Source organism: Symphalangus syndactylus, chromosome 24 (assembly GCF_028878055.3).
Source record: "Symphalangus syndactylus isolate Jambi chromosome 24, NHGRI_mSymSyn1-v2.1_pri, whole genome shotgun sequence".
Classification (NCBI taxonomy): domain Eukaryota; kingdom Metazoa; phylum Chordata; class Mammalia; order Primates; family Hylobatidae; genus Symphalangus; species Symphalangus syndactylus.
The window spans coordinates 56,258,839-56,273,720 of record NC_072446.2 but is presented as its reverse complement, the minus strand read 5'-3'; the positions used below and the strand labels follow the sequence as shown (position 1 = coordinate 56,273,720).

The window sequence follows — 14,882 nt, the reverse complement described above, 5'->3', positions numbered from 1 at the left end:
CGCTTCTTGGTGGTGGTTTATTTTGGTCCCCCGAGACAAGGATTTAGATGCAGTAATTTATTTGGTGAGTGATTCCAGAAGGATGGAGGAGGAGTAGGGAAACGGGAGAGAGAAGGGAAAGAACGAGTGTTAAAGATCAGATGCCGCCATTGGCAACAGGGGCTCAGTGGCGCTGGGAGCTCTGCGAGGTGCTGGAGACCTCACCTCCGAGTGGTTGTACCCACAGAGTGAGGGAGCTGGGGTGTTTATCCACAACTTCCTTCCATCATTGGTGAGGACTGCTCCAAAAGGCAGTAACTTCCTGGCACTTCTGGCCACCCATGCGTGATTCAAGGATGCTCCTGTCTCCAGAGAGACTTCATGAAGAGACTCGCGGGTACCTGCAGTGGGAAACCCTTGGCATGGATGGGAACAGTGGGTGTGGAGGGGACAAGGGAGGCACCATTAGCATCCATCACAGGGTGCTCAAGAGATTTTGAGGCAAGGAAGGAACGAATTTGTAGCTTTTAAAACTGAGCGCAGAAACTGTATGCCTACAAGGTCTTTGGTCTGAATGGGGAAATGAGAACTTTTGGTTCACGGCTATTTGAGTTACTTAAATTTGGGCACAATCATACAATGAACCATTATAACCACTAAAAAATGAGGGCCATCTCCTGTACTAATATGAAACTCTCTTTGAGTTATAGTTTTGAGTAGAAAAAAGCACAGTACAAACAATATTTAGAATATGCTCCCATTTTTTAAAAAAGCTTTATTTGGGTATAATTTACATACCGTAAAATTTACCTATTTTAAGTGTACCAGTGTAGTGTTTTAGTAAATTTATACAGCTTTCCAGAAACTTTACATAAGTGGAACTATACCATATGTGGTCTTTTGTGCCTGACTCTTCCCACTCAACATAATGTTATTAAAGTCATCCACTTTGTAGCAGGTATCAATAGCTTGTTCTTTTTTTACCGCTGAATAGTATTTCATTGCATGGATTTATCACATTTTGTTTATCCATTCTACATTTGGACTGTTTTTAGTTTTATTGTTATAAATCATGCTACTGTGAACACCCACATACAAGTCTTTCTGTAGACGCATATTTTCACTTCTCTTGAGTAAATACCCATGAGTGGAATTTCTGTGTGATGTGTTAAGTTTATGTTTATTTCTTTAAGAAACTACCCAACTGTTTTCCAAAGAGACTGTACCATTTTATGTTCCCATCAACTATGTATGATACTTCCAGTTCTCTGAGTCCTCATTGACAGTTGGTAATATCACTCTTTTCTATTTCAGCCATTCTGATAGATGTGTCACGGCATCTTATTGTGATTTTAGCCTTTCCCTACAGACTAATGATGTTAAGCATCTTTTCATGTGCTCATTTGCCATTTGCATAGCTTCTTTGATAAAAATGTCTGTTCAAATCTTTTGCTTATTTTGTGTTGGGTTGTTTTTCTCCTTCCTAACTAGTAAGGGTTTGGATAATTGCAATTATTTTCTGTAAGTTCAAAATTATTTCCGAATAAAAAGTTAAAAAAGCAATTCTAGCTCCCATCACACTGCAGCGCCCCCATCAGAATGGCATACTTGGGAATTGTTTCATAGCGTGGACATCCTCACTGAAAGAATCAAAAGGAAAAGCAAGATCAGACTTTAAATCTTTTGCTAAAAATAGTCATTGTCTGGTAACAGTACTCCCTGGATTACTTTTTGTCTGTGAATAGGAAGTTGGTGGTTAAAATGTCCAGGTGTCGGGTAAAGAAAGACATGAGAGTACTCATGATTATCTTCTTTCTTTGGTTACTGCAGAAGTTACTCAGCTTCCTCAGCATTGTCCCTTCGGGTCTGATCAAGAGTCACTTGCTTTGTATCCGCCTAACAGTGCAGGGTCAGATTCTGAGAATGGGGGAATTGAGGGGAGCTGTTCATTCACCATTCCTGCAGGAAGAACGCAGGCACTATCAAGCTCAGCGATAGACTTCCCCACTCTAATCCACTCCACAGTGGCCTCTCGCACAGTCAGCCCCATTTGTGGGGGTCACCACTCTTTCCCTTGCCCCCAGATCACTACTTCTCTCTAGTTCTCATATAATGAATCAACTGCATGCCTGCAGCTAATTGACTGAGTTCAAATTAATGGGCTAATCAGCCAATAGCAGATGAAATCAAGAAATATGTGGTGGAAAAGAGAGAAGTTCCCATCCATTTGCCATATCATGACTTTGGGTCAGTTGGCTTGTACTTCGTGGCTTCTTTAAATTCTTCAAATATTCAGTGAGCACCAACTATTCATTCATCCTTTCTTTTATGGACACCGAATACGTACCAGATACTACGTGAGGCTATTGGGGCTTAGTAGTGAACAAAAGTGGCAGAGTACTTTCCCCTAAGAGGCTTCCATTCGAGTGGGAGAAATAGATTATACCAATTGGGCAAATAAATACGTAATACATGTCAGGTTATAATAGGAATTACGAAATGAAGTAAAACACAATAAAAAAGTAGCGACAGATAGGTGCATAAAAATTCTGGAAGGATTTACTCCAAAGGATTAATAAATAGACATGTAGCTTTTAAAATTTATATTTTCTCAATGTTCTGTAACAAACATGTATTTTTTAAAAAATAAAAAATTATTTTAAATATATAAAAAGCACTGGGTTTGAATGTCCCACATGATTAATTGTGTCACCTGTTGTATCATAACTTTATTACCAAAAATACTGAAAAAAATTCAACTGGAAAATAATACATAGTCTTTATTATCTGGGGTGTGGTTTCAACATATTTTAGGAATCTTGATACCTGGAAATATAAATAAATTATAGAAAACTAGACATGTTTATAAAACGCCTTCCAGATGGGTAATTTGAAATGATGAATAATCTCTTCCAGTCTTGGTAAACAGCAAAATGTGCTAAATAGGTCAGAATAGAAAAATAGTGGCATCACATGCAAGAAACAGAGAACAAAGCATTGGAGCCCAAAATGCTGTGTCTAATGTTGCTTTGTTTTCTTACGTTCTTACTGGCAAATGAAGGGCAAATGTGTGTTTACGAGGTCACACAATAAAATATAAAGTGAAGATTTCAGTCATTTGGTTAGCTTGGCCCAGGGAGACTATCAGGCTTGGAAAAATCAGACAAAAATAAATCATGTTAAGTAAGGTCCAATCAAGCCGCTTGCCTGGGGCTCAGCTCCCTGGGGTGTTTGGACCCATGTTTGGTAGGTGGACAGGAGGTCGCCGTGCACACTTGCCCCTTCCCCTCCTCCCACCCCCTCCCCAGTACTTCCACAAGTCTGACTCTGCCTTGTCACTGATTGACTTTGCCTTCCAAAATGAGATGACATGTTTATTGTCTAATATCATCACTGATTACAAAAACAATCACTCACAACAACTGGTGTGGTCACACAACATCTCACCCCAGATGTCCACCTAAAGCCTCCGCCTCTCACGTAATTAAAGTCATTCAGTCTCTGGTCTATAGTAATTTTGCATTTTATATTTTGGAGACAGGGTTTTGCCCTTTCACCCAGGCTGGAGTGCAGTGGCACAATCATACCGCACTAGAACTCCTGGAACTCAAGCATTCTCCCACCTTAGGCTCACAAGTAGCTGGGATTACAGGTGCATGCCATCATACCCAGCTAATTTTTTTTTGGTAGAGACATGGTCTTGATTTGTTGCCCATTCTGGCCTTGAACTCCTGGCCTCAAGTGATCCTCCCACCTCAGCCTCCCAAAAAGTCTCAGGATTACAGGTGTGAGCCATCATGCCTGGCCCTGTTCCACACTGATTTTAAAATCCACTTGGCCATTTCTGGTGTTAGAATAAACCAAATCCTATCCAAATATTAACTTAATTTTATGTTTTATAAGCTTGGTCATGTAATATTTATCTGTTTAAGCACCAACAAAGAAACTCAAATTTGTACCTGTGTGGATTATTAACTGGCTCTGAGCTCTATGGCTTTTTGCATTATTTCCAGCAGGTTTCAAAGTGATCAGTCCTAATAACTTTGAGGTTTGAGTTTTGTTTATTTATTTTTTAAATTGCCTGTTGAGTCTAACAACAATAAATCCAACTTGCACTTTCTTATTTTGTGTTCCTAGATAATTCATTATTGAGAAAGCAATTTATGCTAGTTAAGAGAAGGCCTATAATGGGGCAAGAATTCTGCTTACAAAGGTAAAATAATTTAAGCAAAAGCTAAAATTTAAAAGTTTGATAGTAGTCAATAAAAGTTAAAGAAGGTATACATAGGAATCTTTGAAATTAGGTCAAAAACAATACATTGGCTCCCTTTTTCTTATAACAAAAACCAAGTTCACTGAAAGTAATTTATTTCTTTTTATGGAACTGCATTGTGCGTTATACGAGTTCAGTCTTGCAACTTGTTTTGGAAAGTTGCTTTTCTTTTTCTTCTTTGGACTTTTCAAAAGCAGAAGCTTCCCTGACATGCTCGGTGTGGTATGTGCTGATGCGTGCGTGTGTGTGGTTTTAATTTTTAGGTTTGTTTCCCCTCAACCTTTTCTTTGAGTTAATGTGAATCACAGCTGTATTTTTCATTCCTGAGCACTGTGATTCATTGCCGTTGACTTCCTCTGGAGCCCACTACACCACAGAGTCCTGTGGGAAACTGATTAGTCACTGCCGAGCAAGGTACCTTGCATGCCGTGGTCAGCATCGGCTCAAACAACTGTCTTTGGGCAATGATGAAAGTTGCTGTAGCATCTTCCTTTGGGGAAGTAAGAAAGCTTCCCTTTAGGGGTTCATATGGTTTGTAGCAATCCATGGATTCATCTTGATAACATACGGGCAAATTTGATGTTGAAAAAGATAAACGTCTTCTTTGTTTCAGAAGATTTTGGGTCACACTTCTGCCTTCAAGAAACAGACATTGATCACAGCCCCTTGCCAGTGGCATATAAATAATATTTGTGGATAGCTTGAACCTTACTATATTGGTGCACCTTTGAAAAACTTGGAACAGATTCATTTATCTCAAACATACTCTTATCTAACTTCCTTGAGTCTAATTTTAGAAAATTTCAAGCCAAGGGATTTTTCTTTATAAGCTAGACTTACAAAGAATTCCTAAAGTCATGCCTTAACCGTAATCAAGTATTCTCCATAAGTTTCTACTTGCAGTTAGCATTGCTGATTAACAGTTTGTGATCAACTATTCTAAGGGTGGAGATGAGACCCTACCTCCATTTGATATCACCTAACCTGAAGGGGCTTTGACAGCTACGTCTGCGATAATGAGAATTCTAATTTTCCTGTTCAGAGTAAAGCCTCTACAAGTTTAAGGAATTGGAGCAGTTTAAGAGCAGGGACAAATAGTTAACCAGTTAAATAGGCCAAACAAGGTGTCAGAAGATCAAATTCTGGTCTGATCCTTGGGTAGCCTTGGGAAACAATTTTTGCCTTGCTAGGCCTCAGGGTTTTTATGAGTCTGTTAGCAAGGAGAGCTTGAGGTGGAAATGCAAACAGAAAACAGTGCACCTGGGTAGAAGTTGCGTGTGGTTGCCTTGCAATCAGAACTGGGTCACAGAAACAAAAAGCCCGATCGAATATTTCCTGAACATATAGGGAGTATAATTCCTTAACCTCTGCATAAAAGAGGATTGCCAGCCATATTCTGTTGAGACAAGAGGACATTGATAAAATTCCTGAAGCATCTGAACAGCTGAAAGAAGATTTAGAAAATTTGTAAATTTCAGGATGATTAAGAGAAAAGTAGATAAAAACTAAAAATAAGACAATATTAAGTTGTTCAAGAGAGGAACATTTATCATAATATACTGTGTATTTCAGTGATGAATAAAATATTGGCATGATTGCAATATAATCATGTGGAGAAAATGGAGACATAGACATATAGAGAAAGTGGAGACAAGAAGTGTGCACATTTGCTAGAGCTAGGATGGAGGTGGAGGTGGTAAAGGAGAGTTCAATCCGTGCCTTCCATAATGGGGAATCAACAGTCTAAAACTGAAAATTCTAGAAGTTGCAATACATGTGTTATTACTTGGACGTAAATACCAACTGGGTTGGTCCATTCCAGCTGCTCTAACAAAATACCTTAAACTGAGTAATTTATAAACAATAGAAATGTATTGCTCACAGTTCCGGAGCCCGGAAATCCTGAGTTCAAGGTGCTAGCTGACTCAGTCCCTGGGGAAGACTCACCCTTTGCTTCAAAGATGAAGCCTTCTAGCTGCGTCTTCATTGGCAGACAGGGCAAACAAGCTCACTCAGGCCTCTTTTATAAGGGCAATAATCCCATTCATGAGAGCTTCACTCAAGACCTAATCTCCTCCTAAAGGCCCTACCTCTTAATACTATTGCATTGGGGATTCGGTTTCAACGTATAAATTCGGGGGCAGGGGGCACAAACATTTAGATTATAGCACCAATACAATTAGCTAAAAAGATTGAAAGTGGTTGACTCTAAGGAGAGGGAAGTGGGGAGAAATGCTTTTTATGTGAATAATCTTTATGGATCTGTTTGACTTTTTGTATAATTTTGATGAAACTGAAAACTGAAAAAGTCATAAGAATTTTTTTAAATAAAATCAATGAATCAAAAAGAAAGACACTGATGCCCACTGAGGTTCAATAACTTGTCTAGGGTTCACCACTGACAATGGGGCAAAGCCAAGATTCAAAAGCTCTCAGTTCAGCTCCAGAGCCTGAGCACTCCATCACTATTGAATATCGCCTCTCCAAAAAACATTAAATATACTAATCATCATTCATCATTCAATATCAAAAAATGTGAATTAAAATAACAGTGAAATATAGTCATGCATCCCTTAATGATGGGGGTACATTCTGAGAAATGCATCATATGGCAATTTTGCCATTGTGCAAATATTGTAGAGTGCACTTACACAAAAATGGCAGAGCCCACTACACAGGTAGGCTATATGGTATAGTCTCTTGCTTCTAAGCTACGAACCTGTACAGCATGTTACCGTACTGAATACCATTAGGCAACTGTAACATAAAAATAAGTACTACATGTATCTAACATAGAAAATGTACAGTAAAAATATGGTATAAAAGTTTTTTTTTAAATAGTACACCTGTATAGTGCAGCTCCATTGTAATCTTATGGGACCACCATTGTATATATAGTCCGTCATTAACTGAAATGTCATTGTGCAAGGCACGACTGTATTACATTGTACTTTTCAGATGAGCAAAAATGTAAACAATTATTAATGCTCATGGTTGGCAAGAGTATGAAGTCATGGGCATCCTTGCATCACAAGTTCTTAAAAACAGCACATGCCTTGCCCTAGTAATTCACTTTATAGAACTTAATTTAAGAAAATAGCTGGGCATGCCCAGCACTTTGGGAAGCCAAGGCGGGCGGATCACGAGGTCAGGAGTTTGATACCAGTCTGACCAACACGGTGAAACCCTCTCTCTACTAAAAATACAAAAATTAGTTGGGCATGGTGACACATGCCTGTAATCCCAGGTACTCAGGAGGCTGAGGCAGGAGAATCGCTTGAACCCAGAAGGCAGAGGTTGCAGTAAGCCGAGATGGCTCCATAGCACTCCAGCCTGGGTGACAGAGCAAGACTCCATCTCAAAAAAAAAAAAAAAAAAAAGAAAGAAAAAAAAAAGAAAAAGAAAGTAACTGGGCATGGATTAAAAGATATTTGAAAAAAAGTTGCAACATTATTTAAAATATCAAAAACAGCAAAAATTAAAAGTAACCAAAACATTCATCAGTTGGTTAAATGTATTATTGTATGCATTTCACAGGTGTGAAAGGGATGAGGTGGATATATAGGAAAAGATGTCCATGTTATATTACCAAATGTAAAATGCACATCTCAGGACAGTATGTGCAATATGATCCCTTCATGTAAAAACGTGTGTGTGCGTGTGCACATGGGCATACATACAGGGTCTGGAAGGACAGATCTTTAATGGTTGATGAAATTTATTTCTAGGTGGGAAAGGATTAGAAGTCTGCCATAACAAAATACCATAGGCTGGGCGGTTTAAACAACAGAAATGTATGTCTTGTAGTTCTGAAGGCTGAGAAGTCCGAGGTCCAGGTGCCAGCATGGTCAGGTTCTGATGAGGGCCTGCTTCCTGGCTTGCAGATAGTCACCTTCTCACACAGCAGAGAGAAGAACCAGCAAGCTCTCTGGTGTCTCTTCTTTGAGGGCACTAATCCCATCACAAGCACCCCACCCTCATGACCTCATCTAAACTTAATTACCTCCCAAAGTTTCCACCCCCAAATAACTTCACAGTGGAGATTAGGGCTTTAACACAGGTATGCACAAACATTCCGTTCATAACAAGAGGGGACTTTCTCTTTTATTCATATGCTTTTGTGTTGTTTTAATATTTACAAAATATTTAATGATTGAAATCATATATGTATGAGACAAGGTCTCGCTGAGGCCGGAGTGCAGTGGCACAATCACCGCTCACTGTAACCTCGACCTCCCAAGCTCATGCCATCCTCCCACCTCACCCTCCTGGGTAGCTGGGACCACAGGTGCATGCCACCATGCCTAGCTAATTCTTTTATTTTTGTAGAGATGAGATCTCACTATGTTGCCTGGACTGGTCTGAAACCCCTGAGCTCAAATGATCCTCCTGCCTCTGCCTCCCAAAATGCTGGGATTACAGGCATGAGCCACCACACCCAGCTTAAAATATACTTTTATTTAAAAAGCAAAAGCATATAGCCGTGAGTGATAAGTGATCAGAAATGACATCTAATCCAAACTTTCAATTTGTATAGGTAATCAAAGAGATTTAATAACTTTCTCAAAGTCACATAAATGCAAATGCAAATAAAAACTCAAGATTTCTGGTCTGATGAGTATCAAATTACTGTAATCATATAAAGTATTAAAATAAAACAATGGCATCATATGGTTCTCATTAAATTTAAAAGGCTCAGACAACTCCAAATGTGTCTCTAATATTCCAGGCAATTTGTTGCCATTTTCACATCAACATTGGTTTTTGCTGCTAATCCCATTGATTTTAACCTTGTTTTGTGACAGTCATAAAGACTAGTAAGACCAAGTGGCCAATGTTATGATTATTTATTTGAAAGGTGAAACCAGAAAACAAAGCGTGATTCTAAATAAGCTCGTTTTAAATGGCAAATGAACAGATGCCAGTTTTAAGGGCCTCCATCATAGCCTTTCTCAGTGAGTGAGATTTTAACATTGTAACTTATCACCAAAAAGTAAAGTAATGCACTACAGACTCTTAAATTGTCACTTTTCTCCTTAAACCCCCTCAAAACACAGACAAAAAATAATAATTTGCTTTAGGAAATATGAGAAGTGTGGGCAAGGGGTCTGGGCATGTTACTTCTATCACAGATTTGGAGAGATGTTGGCCAATTGTCAACAGTCAGTTTCTGGGTCCTGTGGTCTAGAGTCCCCCAAGAGCAAGCCAGGGGTCTCCCTGAGCCAGCCCAGCCTCAGGTGCATTTCCACCAGATTCCAGGCCAGGCCAGTCTTCCTGGGCCAGTGCGGACCATGTACATCCTGTGGTTAGCTGGGGTTCTCTAACTTTCCCATCTGAGTCCCCTGGGGAGCTGGTGAAAACTCCCTCAGGGTTTCTGATGCAATAGGTCTGGGCTGGAGCCTGATAATTTGCATTTATAATTCCTTCTGCACCATATGCTGGTAGCCAGCTCTGGGATGGGCTGTGGAGCAAGCAGACCTAATTTATAGCATTCGCTGATTTCCATGTGGTATAAATACTCCCACCAAGCTACCAAGGGTTTCACAACCAGCCTGCAAAATTGCTGCATATTTAGTAATTGGCTCTTGCGAGCCGGTGTGAGCTGGTGTGAATTGGCTGCAGAACATTGCTGCAGGTGAGACTGATACTGCTGATCTAAATGAGCTGTCTGGCTTTCTACCAAGAGTTTCATCCACTGGTGATCCTGCCTGCTTTAACTCTATTTCTCCACCCCTGACTGTGTGTCTCAGCTCCATACTCATCTATCCGGCTATCCTTTGGTCATTTCCACTTAGGAGACCTACAGGCTCCTCAATTTAGCTGGTCCAAAGTTCAACTATTTTCTTTTTTCTCCCACCATTGCTTCTATCTTTCTAGACGTTTTATTTTGGTGAATTATACCATCATCCACTCAAGTTTCCTAAGGGAAACTCAAGTCCTGTATCCCGTAAATAGATCGCCCATATGTGCCCCACCCTTTTCCACTCCTCTCACATGTGTACAATCATTCCCCTACCTGCTTGGCCATCCACAATGTCACTCTCCTACTCAGGAGTATTCAGTGGGGCCCCATCATTCCCCATAGGATCAAACCTCAATTTGTCTCTATGGCCTAAAGATGATCTGATCTTCCCTGTCCAGCCCCACTCCCCCTTCCACAGGACACTTGAGCCTCCAGCAGTAGTGGACAGTATTGGATTTGTTGCTCTCCAAAGCACTTGCTCCTTTCTCACTTCTGGGGACCATTCCTCATGCTGCTCTCTCTCTCTCTCTGCCTGGAATCCCTTCCTCTGCCTACTCGCCCTTTCAGGCTCAACTCAGAGGCTGCTTTTTCTGCAACACTCTTCTGGCCTCCCTCAGAAGAACTTACACTTTCCGTTTTCTGTTCCTATTGCACTGGTCACAGATCTGTTTTAGCAGTGATCTTGTTGGTAGTGTCTGGGTGCAAAGGGCTGCATTTTCACGTCTGTTATCTCACATTGACTGCTTGGGACATTATAGATGTTCAGTCATGTTTGTTAAGTAGAAGAATGGCTGAGTGAATTGTGGGCCAAGTTTTACCCATCTTCAGTGCTTAGGCTGCAGAAGGTAGAACTGAAAAGGTGAAACCAGGGTTAAACGTGGCTCATTCTCCTCCCACTTTTTGGAAGATATTTTTGTCTCCAGAATCTTCAGACCCATGAAGTCCATTCTGATCTGTGTTCCAGCCTTTAAGATGGACTCAAATGTATTTGTTTCTAGGTGGCCACAGGTCTGAGCTTCCTGGGAGACCTGCAGACTAGAAATGGTGCAGGACTGGTCTGGGACAGGTTGACCAGCTCTTCAAGACTGAGCCAGTGGGGTGAGAACTGCCTACATCTGAACAATGAGAGTGGCAGCACTCTTTCTTTTGATTGGGCTTCCTGCGTTTTCTCAGAGCTTGTAAATGAAGTTAGTGTAGATGAATCCAAAGAACGGCAAGAATTTTCAGAGGCTGAATCGACAGAATAGATGGAAGAGCCCATTATCTGTATGAAGAGACTCAGGAAGTAAGGAGCTCCAAAAGCCACGAATAGATTCTAAACAGATATCCGGATTTCATCTTAAATGCTCTCTTGCTCATCTTTCCCTGATCCCCTCCAAATGTCTTCATTCCATCCGATATTAGAATTACTTACAGCACTGGTAAGACCTCTGCTAATGACACCTATTCTTCTAGGCAGGATAATCTCTTACTGATTTACACTAATGATAGCAAAATACTCACACACACCCCCACACACAATTACAAATTCAGATGTTAAAGCACCAAATACATCTATTTGGATGAACATAGTGAAGTTTTAATTATTTATGGTCACTTTTTGTTGCTTATGCTAATATACGCATTTTTATGGTTAATATTTTTCACAATAATTTAACTTGCAAAGTGCTTTGGATGCATTTATTTAGTATGCTATAATTTCTGAACAATGTGCTCTGCAAAAAGAGGTGACTATTTGCATGAATACATTTTTTTTGGCCTAGCAACTTAGTAAACCAGGACTTTAAAAATATATATTTCTAGTAATTTCTAATAATAAATAATCATTAGAATAGCTAGCACTTATTAATCGTTTGTCATATTACACACATTGTGCTAAGAAGTGCTTTTTCATGGACTATTTTTATTCAATGCCCATTTTACAGATGAGGAAACTAAAGCATGGAGTAACTAAGTAACTGCTCAAAGTAACGCCCTTAATGATTCCCTGTGATGGCCCTTCCCTGGTTTAATAGTCATAGAGCCATAGCAAGGAGACATTGCTGCTTGCTAAAGTTTCTCACCTTAATGTCAAAGCTAACTAGAAGTGAATGTGCTGAAGAAGCAGAAGGTAGTGAAAGTGTTCATGGCCTGGAATCTGAGGACTGAATGAAGTTCTCATCTTACTCTTTCGTGGCTGTTTGGCATTCTCTGAGCACAAGTGAGTGAATGGTGGTAACATCTGCTCTGCCTGCTTCTTTTTTTTTTTTTTTTTTTTTTGTCAAATGATCCTTTATTGAAATATTTTCCTTTGTGCTTAACTAGCTGGGCATTCCACGGCACCACTGTTGATGTCATCTATGATGTCATGAGGGTGGCGGCCATCAACATTACAGCCCACAGACTGGGCAGTCCCCAGGATCTCTTTAATGGTTCCAGAGAGTTCTCTGGCTAAGGATTGGTGCCGCATCTGTCGAGCAATGTTGACAATCTCATCAAAAGTGATATTCCCACTGTGTTTAATGTTTTTCTGTTTCTTTCTGTCTCTTGGTGGTTCCTTGAGGGCTTTGATGATCAGGGCAGAGGCAGAAGTCACCACCTCAATCTGGGCCTGTCTGTTCTGAATGGTCAGTTTCACTGTAATCCTCAGGCCCTTCCAGTCACCCATTGCCTTGGCAATGTCATCACCAACCTTTTTTGGAGACAGACCCAGGGGGCTGATCTTGGGGGCCAGGGCAGAAGTGGCACCGACTTCACCCCCGGTGCACCTCAGGTATACGACTTTGATCTCGTTGGGGTTGAACTTCGGCGGCATGGTGGAGGCGGCTGGTGTCGGATGAACCCAGATTCGGGACGACCGAAGAAAGTTGCACCTTGGCCTCCTCCGAGCCGAAAGCCGAGAGAGTTGCTCTGCCTGCTTCTATGCCCACCCAGTGACTGGTATGCGCATGTGCGAGTTAATTGTATGGAAGTTATTTGCATGCTGGACCTGAGTGAGATCCCACTTCAGGAGCTTCATCTAGGCTCCCTCCCAATGGCTTTTTCCTTTCCTTCCTGTAAGAATAAACCTACGTCAGAGAAGGAAGCTTCCCACACAGTTTGCTACCACCCCTTATCAGTGGGACGCACCTGTGCCCTTGAGTGAGATAATTTTAGATGGAACATCTTTTTTGAGCTTAGGGGTTTATTTTAAGATTATTTAAAATACATGTACCCAGTACATCAAATTGTGATTTCATCATCATTATTATTATTTAGGGTGTTAGGTATATTTGTTTTTAAATAATAGTACAGTATTCTGTGGATATGGCAAAAATTAACGAAGGCAGATGTAGATTTATGGGGTATCGCGTGACACTTGTGTCCTTCAAGGCCCTTATTTTGCCCAAATCCCTCCCAGTCCTGTGGGCAGTTTGTATTAGTAATTTCATATTCTTTCTCCTAAAGGGGCCTTCCAGAATAGAATGAATTTAAGGCCCCCTGAGACCTGGATCCTCCCTGTATGACATGGACTGTGTAACCATTGAAGGAACTTCTTAGAAACTCTAAAAGAGAGGTTTTCCTGAGTTCTGGCTGGCAGGGACACAACAGGAGCCAAGGAGAAGGAAAATGGTCTAGAAGAGTTTTTGAAAAATGAACTGAAGACATTAGTTACAGAAACTTGGTTAGGTCCCACTGATGATCATTTCCGGGTGGAGAGGAGCATTCGAAGGCCACCCTCTTATATCACTTTTGGGATGCTGGCACACCCAGATCTCCTCCTCCAACCATGGTGGGAGTTGAATGTGACAGCTCTCAGTGGCCCTCTTCTCCAAGGCCTGCTGGAGGCCACGAGAACCTCCTCACCCAGGGGGACACACTCAGACACACTGACTGGCACCAAAGCATAACAGTCAGCATGGCCCGCCTCGCCGCCAGTGAGATAACTGTGGGGTGTGAGTCATGCTCTCAAGATCCCTGGGGATGAGACCAGGCTAGACTTTCCCTGTGACCACTGGCTTGATCTGCTCTTTCTCCTTTCCTATCTGCCTTCCTCACTTCCATACAAGACCCTCCCAATATGCCTTGTGTATCTGAATCTCTACCTCAGGCTCTGCCTCTAGGAAATTTGATCTAGGACTAAACCTTTCTTGGCAGCCCCGCTACCTGGTTGATGTTCTAGGGTCACCCAGCAGTCTGAGGCCCTCTGCCTCCAGAGCAGTCCATGCCACATGTGGGCAGCTCTGATCATTAGACAGGTCTTTCTTAGCTTGAGCCAGGCAGATGGAGCCTCCCTTTAAGAAGACAGTTCTCCTGCCCCACTCCTCTCCCCTTCCCAGTCCTCTCTTAATTTAAACTTTTCTAGGCCCTTCAGTTAGGCCTTTTGTGGCCAGGTTCCTGTTCTCTCACTTCCTGGGTTCTTTCTTTGCCTCAATCCAGTGTTGCAAAATCCTACCATGGGTGCTCACTTAAGCTGAGCACTTCATTCTCACAGAAGGTTGAGGACACGCAGAATAGGACTTCCACCAATATGGATACTGCCTTGGATAAGCCCAAACGCTCATCAGGGATTCGGGCAACTCTGTCACTGAGCTTCAAACCAAAGACGCTCTCACGTGTGTTTCTAGTAGCCTGCACCTTGCCTCAGTGCACCCTCAAGCGATGTTTCCCGTAACCCCACTCACAGGATTTTGCATTTATTTCTGCTACATCTCATTTGCGAGCCTGTTGTCTCAGCCAGTTGAGTTGTATTTTGTATCCTAATTATTTCGTCTGGTCCTATCTTTCCAAAGCATGTTACAACAATCATTGTAGGTACAGCCCTGAAGATTTTTACCTGGAACTCAGATTAGCATTTTGTAATAATTTTATTTCATTGTTCAATTCTTATGAATTTAGTTCATAGTATAAAAGTATGATTTATAGTCA

General features: G+C 41.2%; 2 protein-coding genes across 2 annotated transcripts in view; one reads left to right on the top strand and one right to left on the bottom strand.

The window, feature by feature from the left end:
• The window catches only part of RIN2 (Ras and Rab interactor 2), a 206,063-nt gene that overhangs the window by 19,529 nt on the left and 171,652 nt on the right, over positions 1-14,882 (top strand). The gene's annotated exons all lie outside the window — the stretch shown is intronic.
• On the bottom strand, positions 12,262-12,883 carry LOC129474399 (large ribosomal subunit protein uL11-like). The gene has a single exon (XM_055265699.2). It carries the CDS (start codon positions 12,787-12,789, stop codon positions 12,292-12,294), a length of 498 nt encoding a protein of 165 aa, XP_055121674.2. The 5' UTR covers positions 12,790-12,883; the 3' UTR covers positions 12,262-12,291.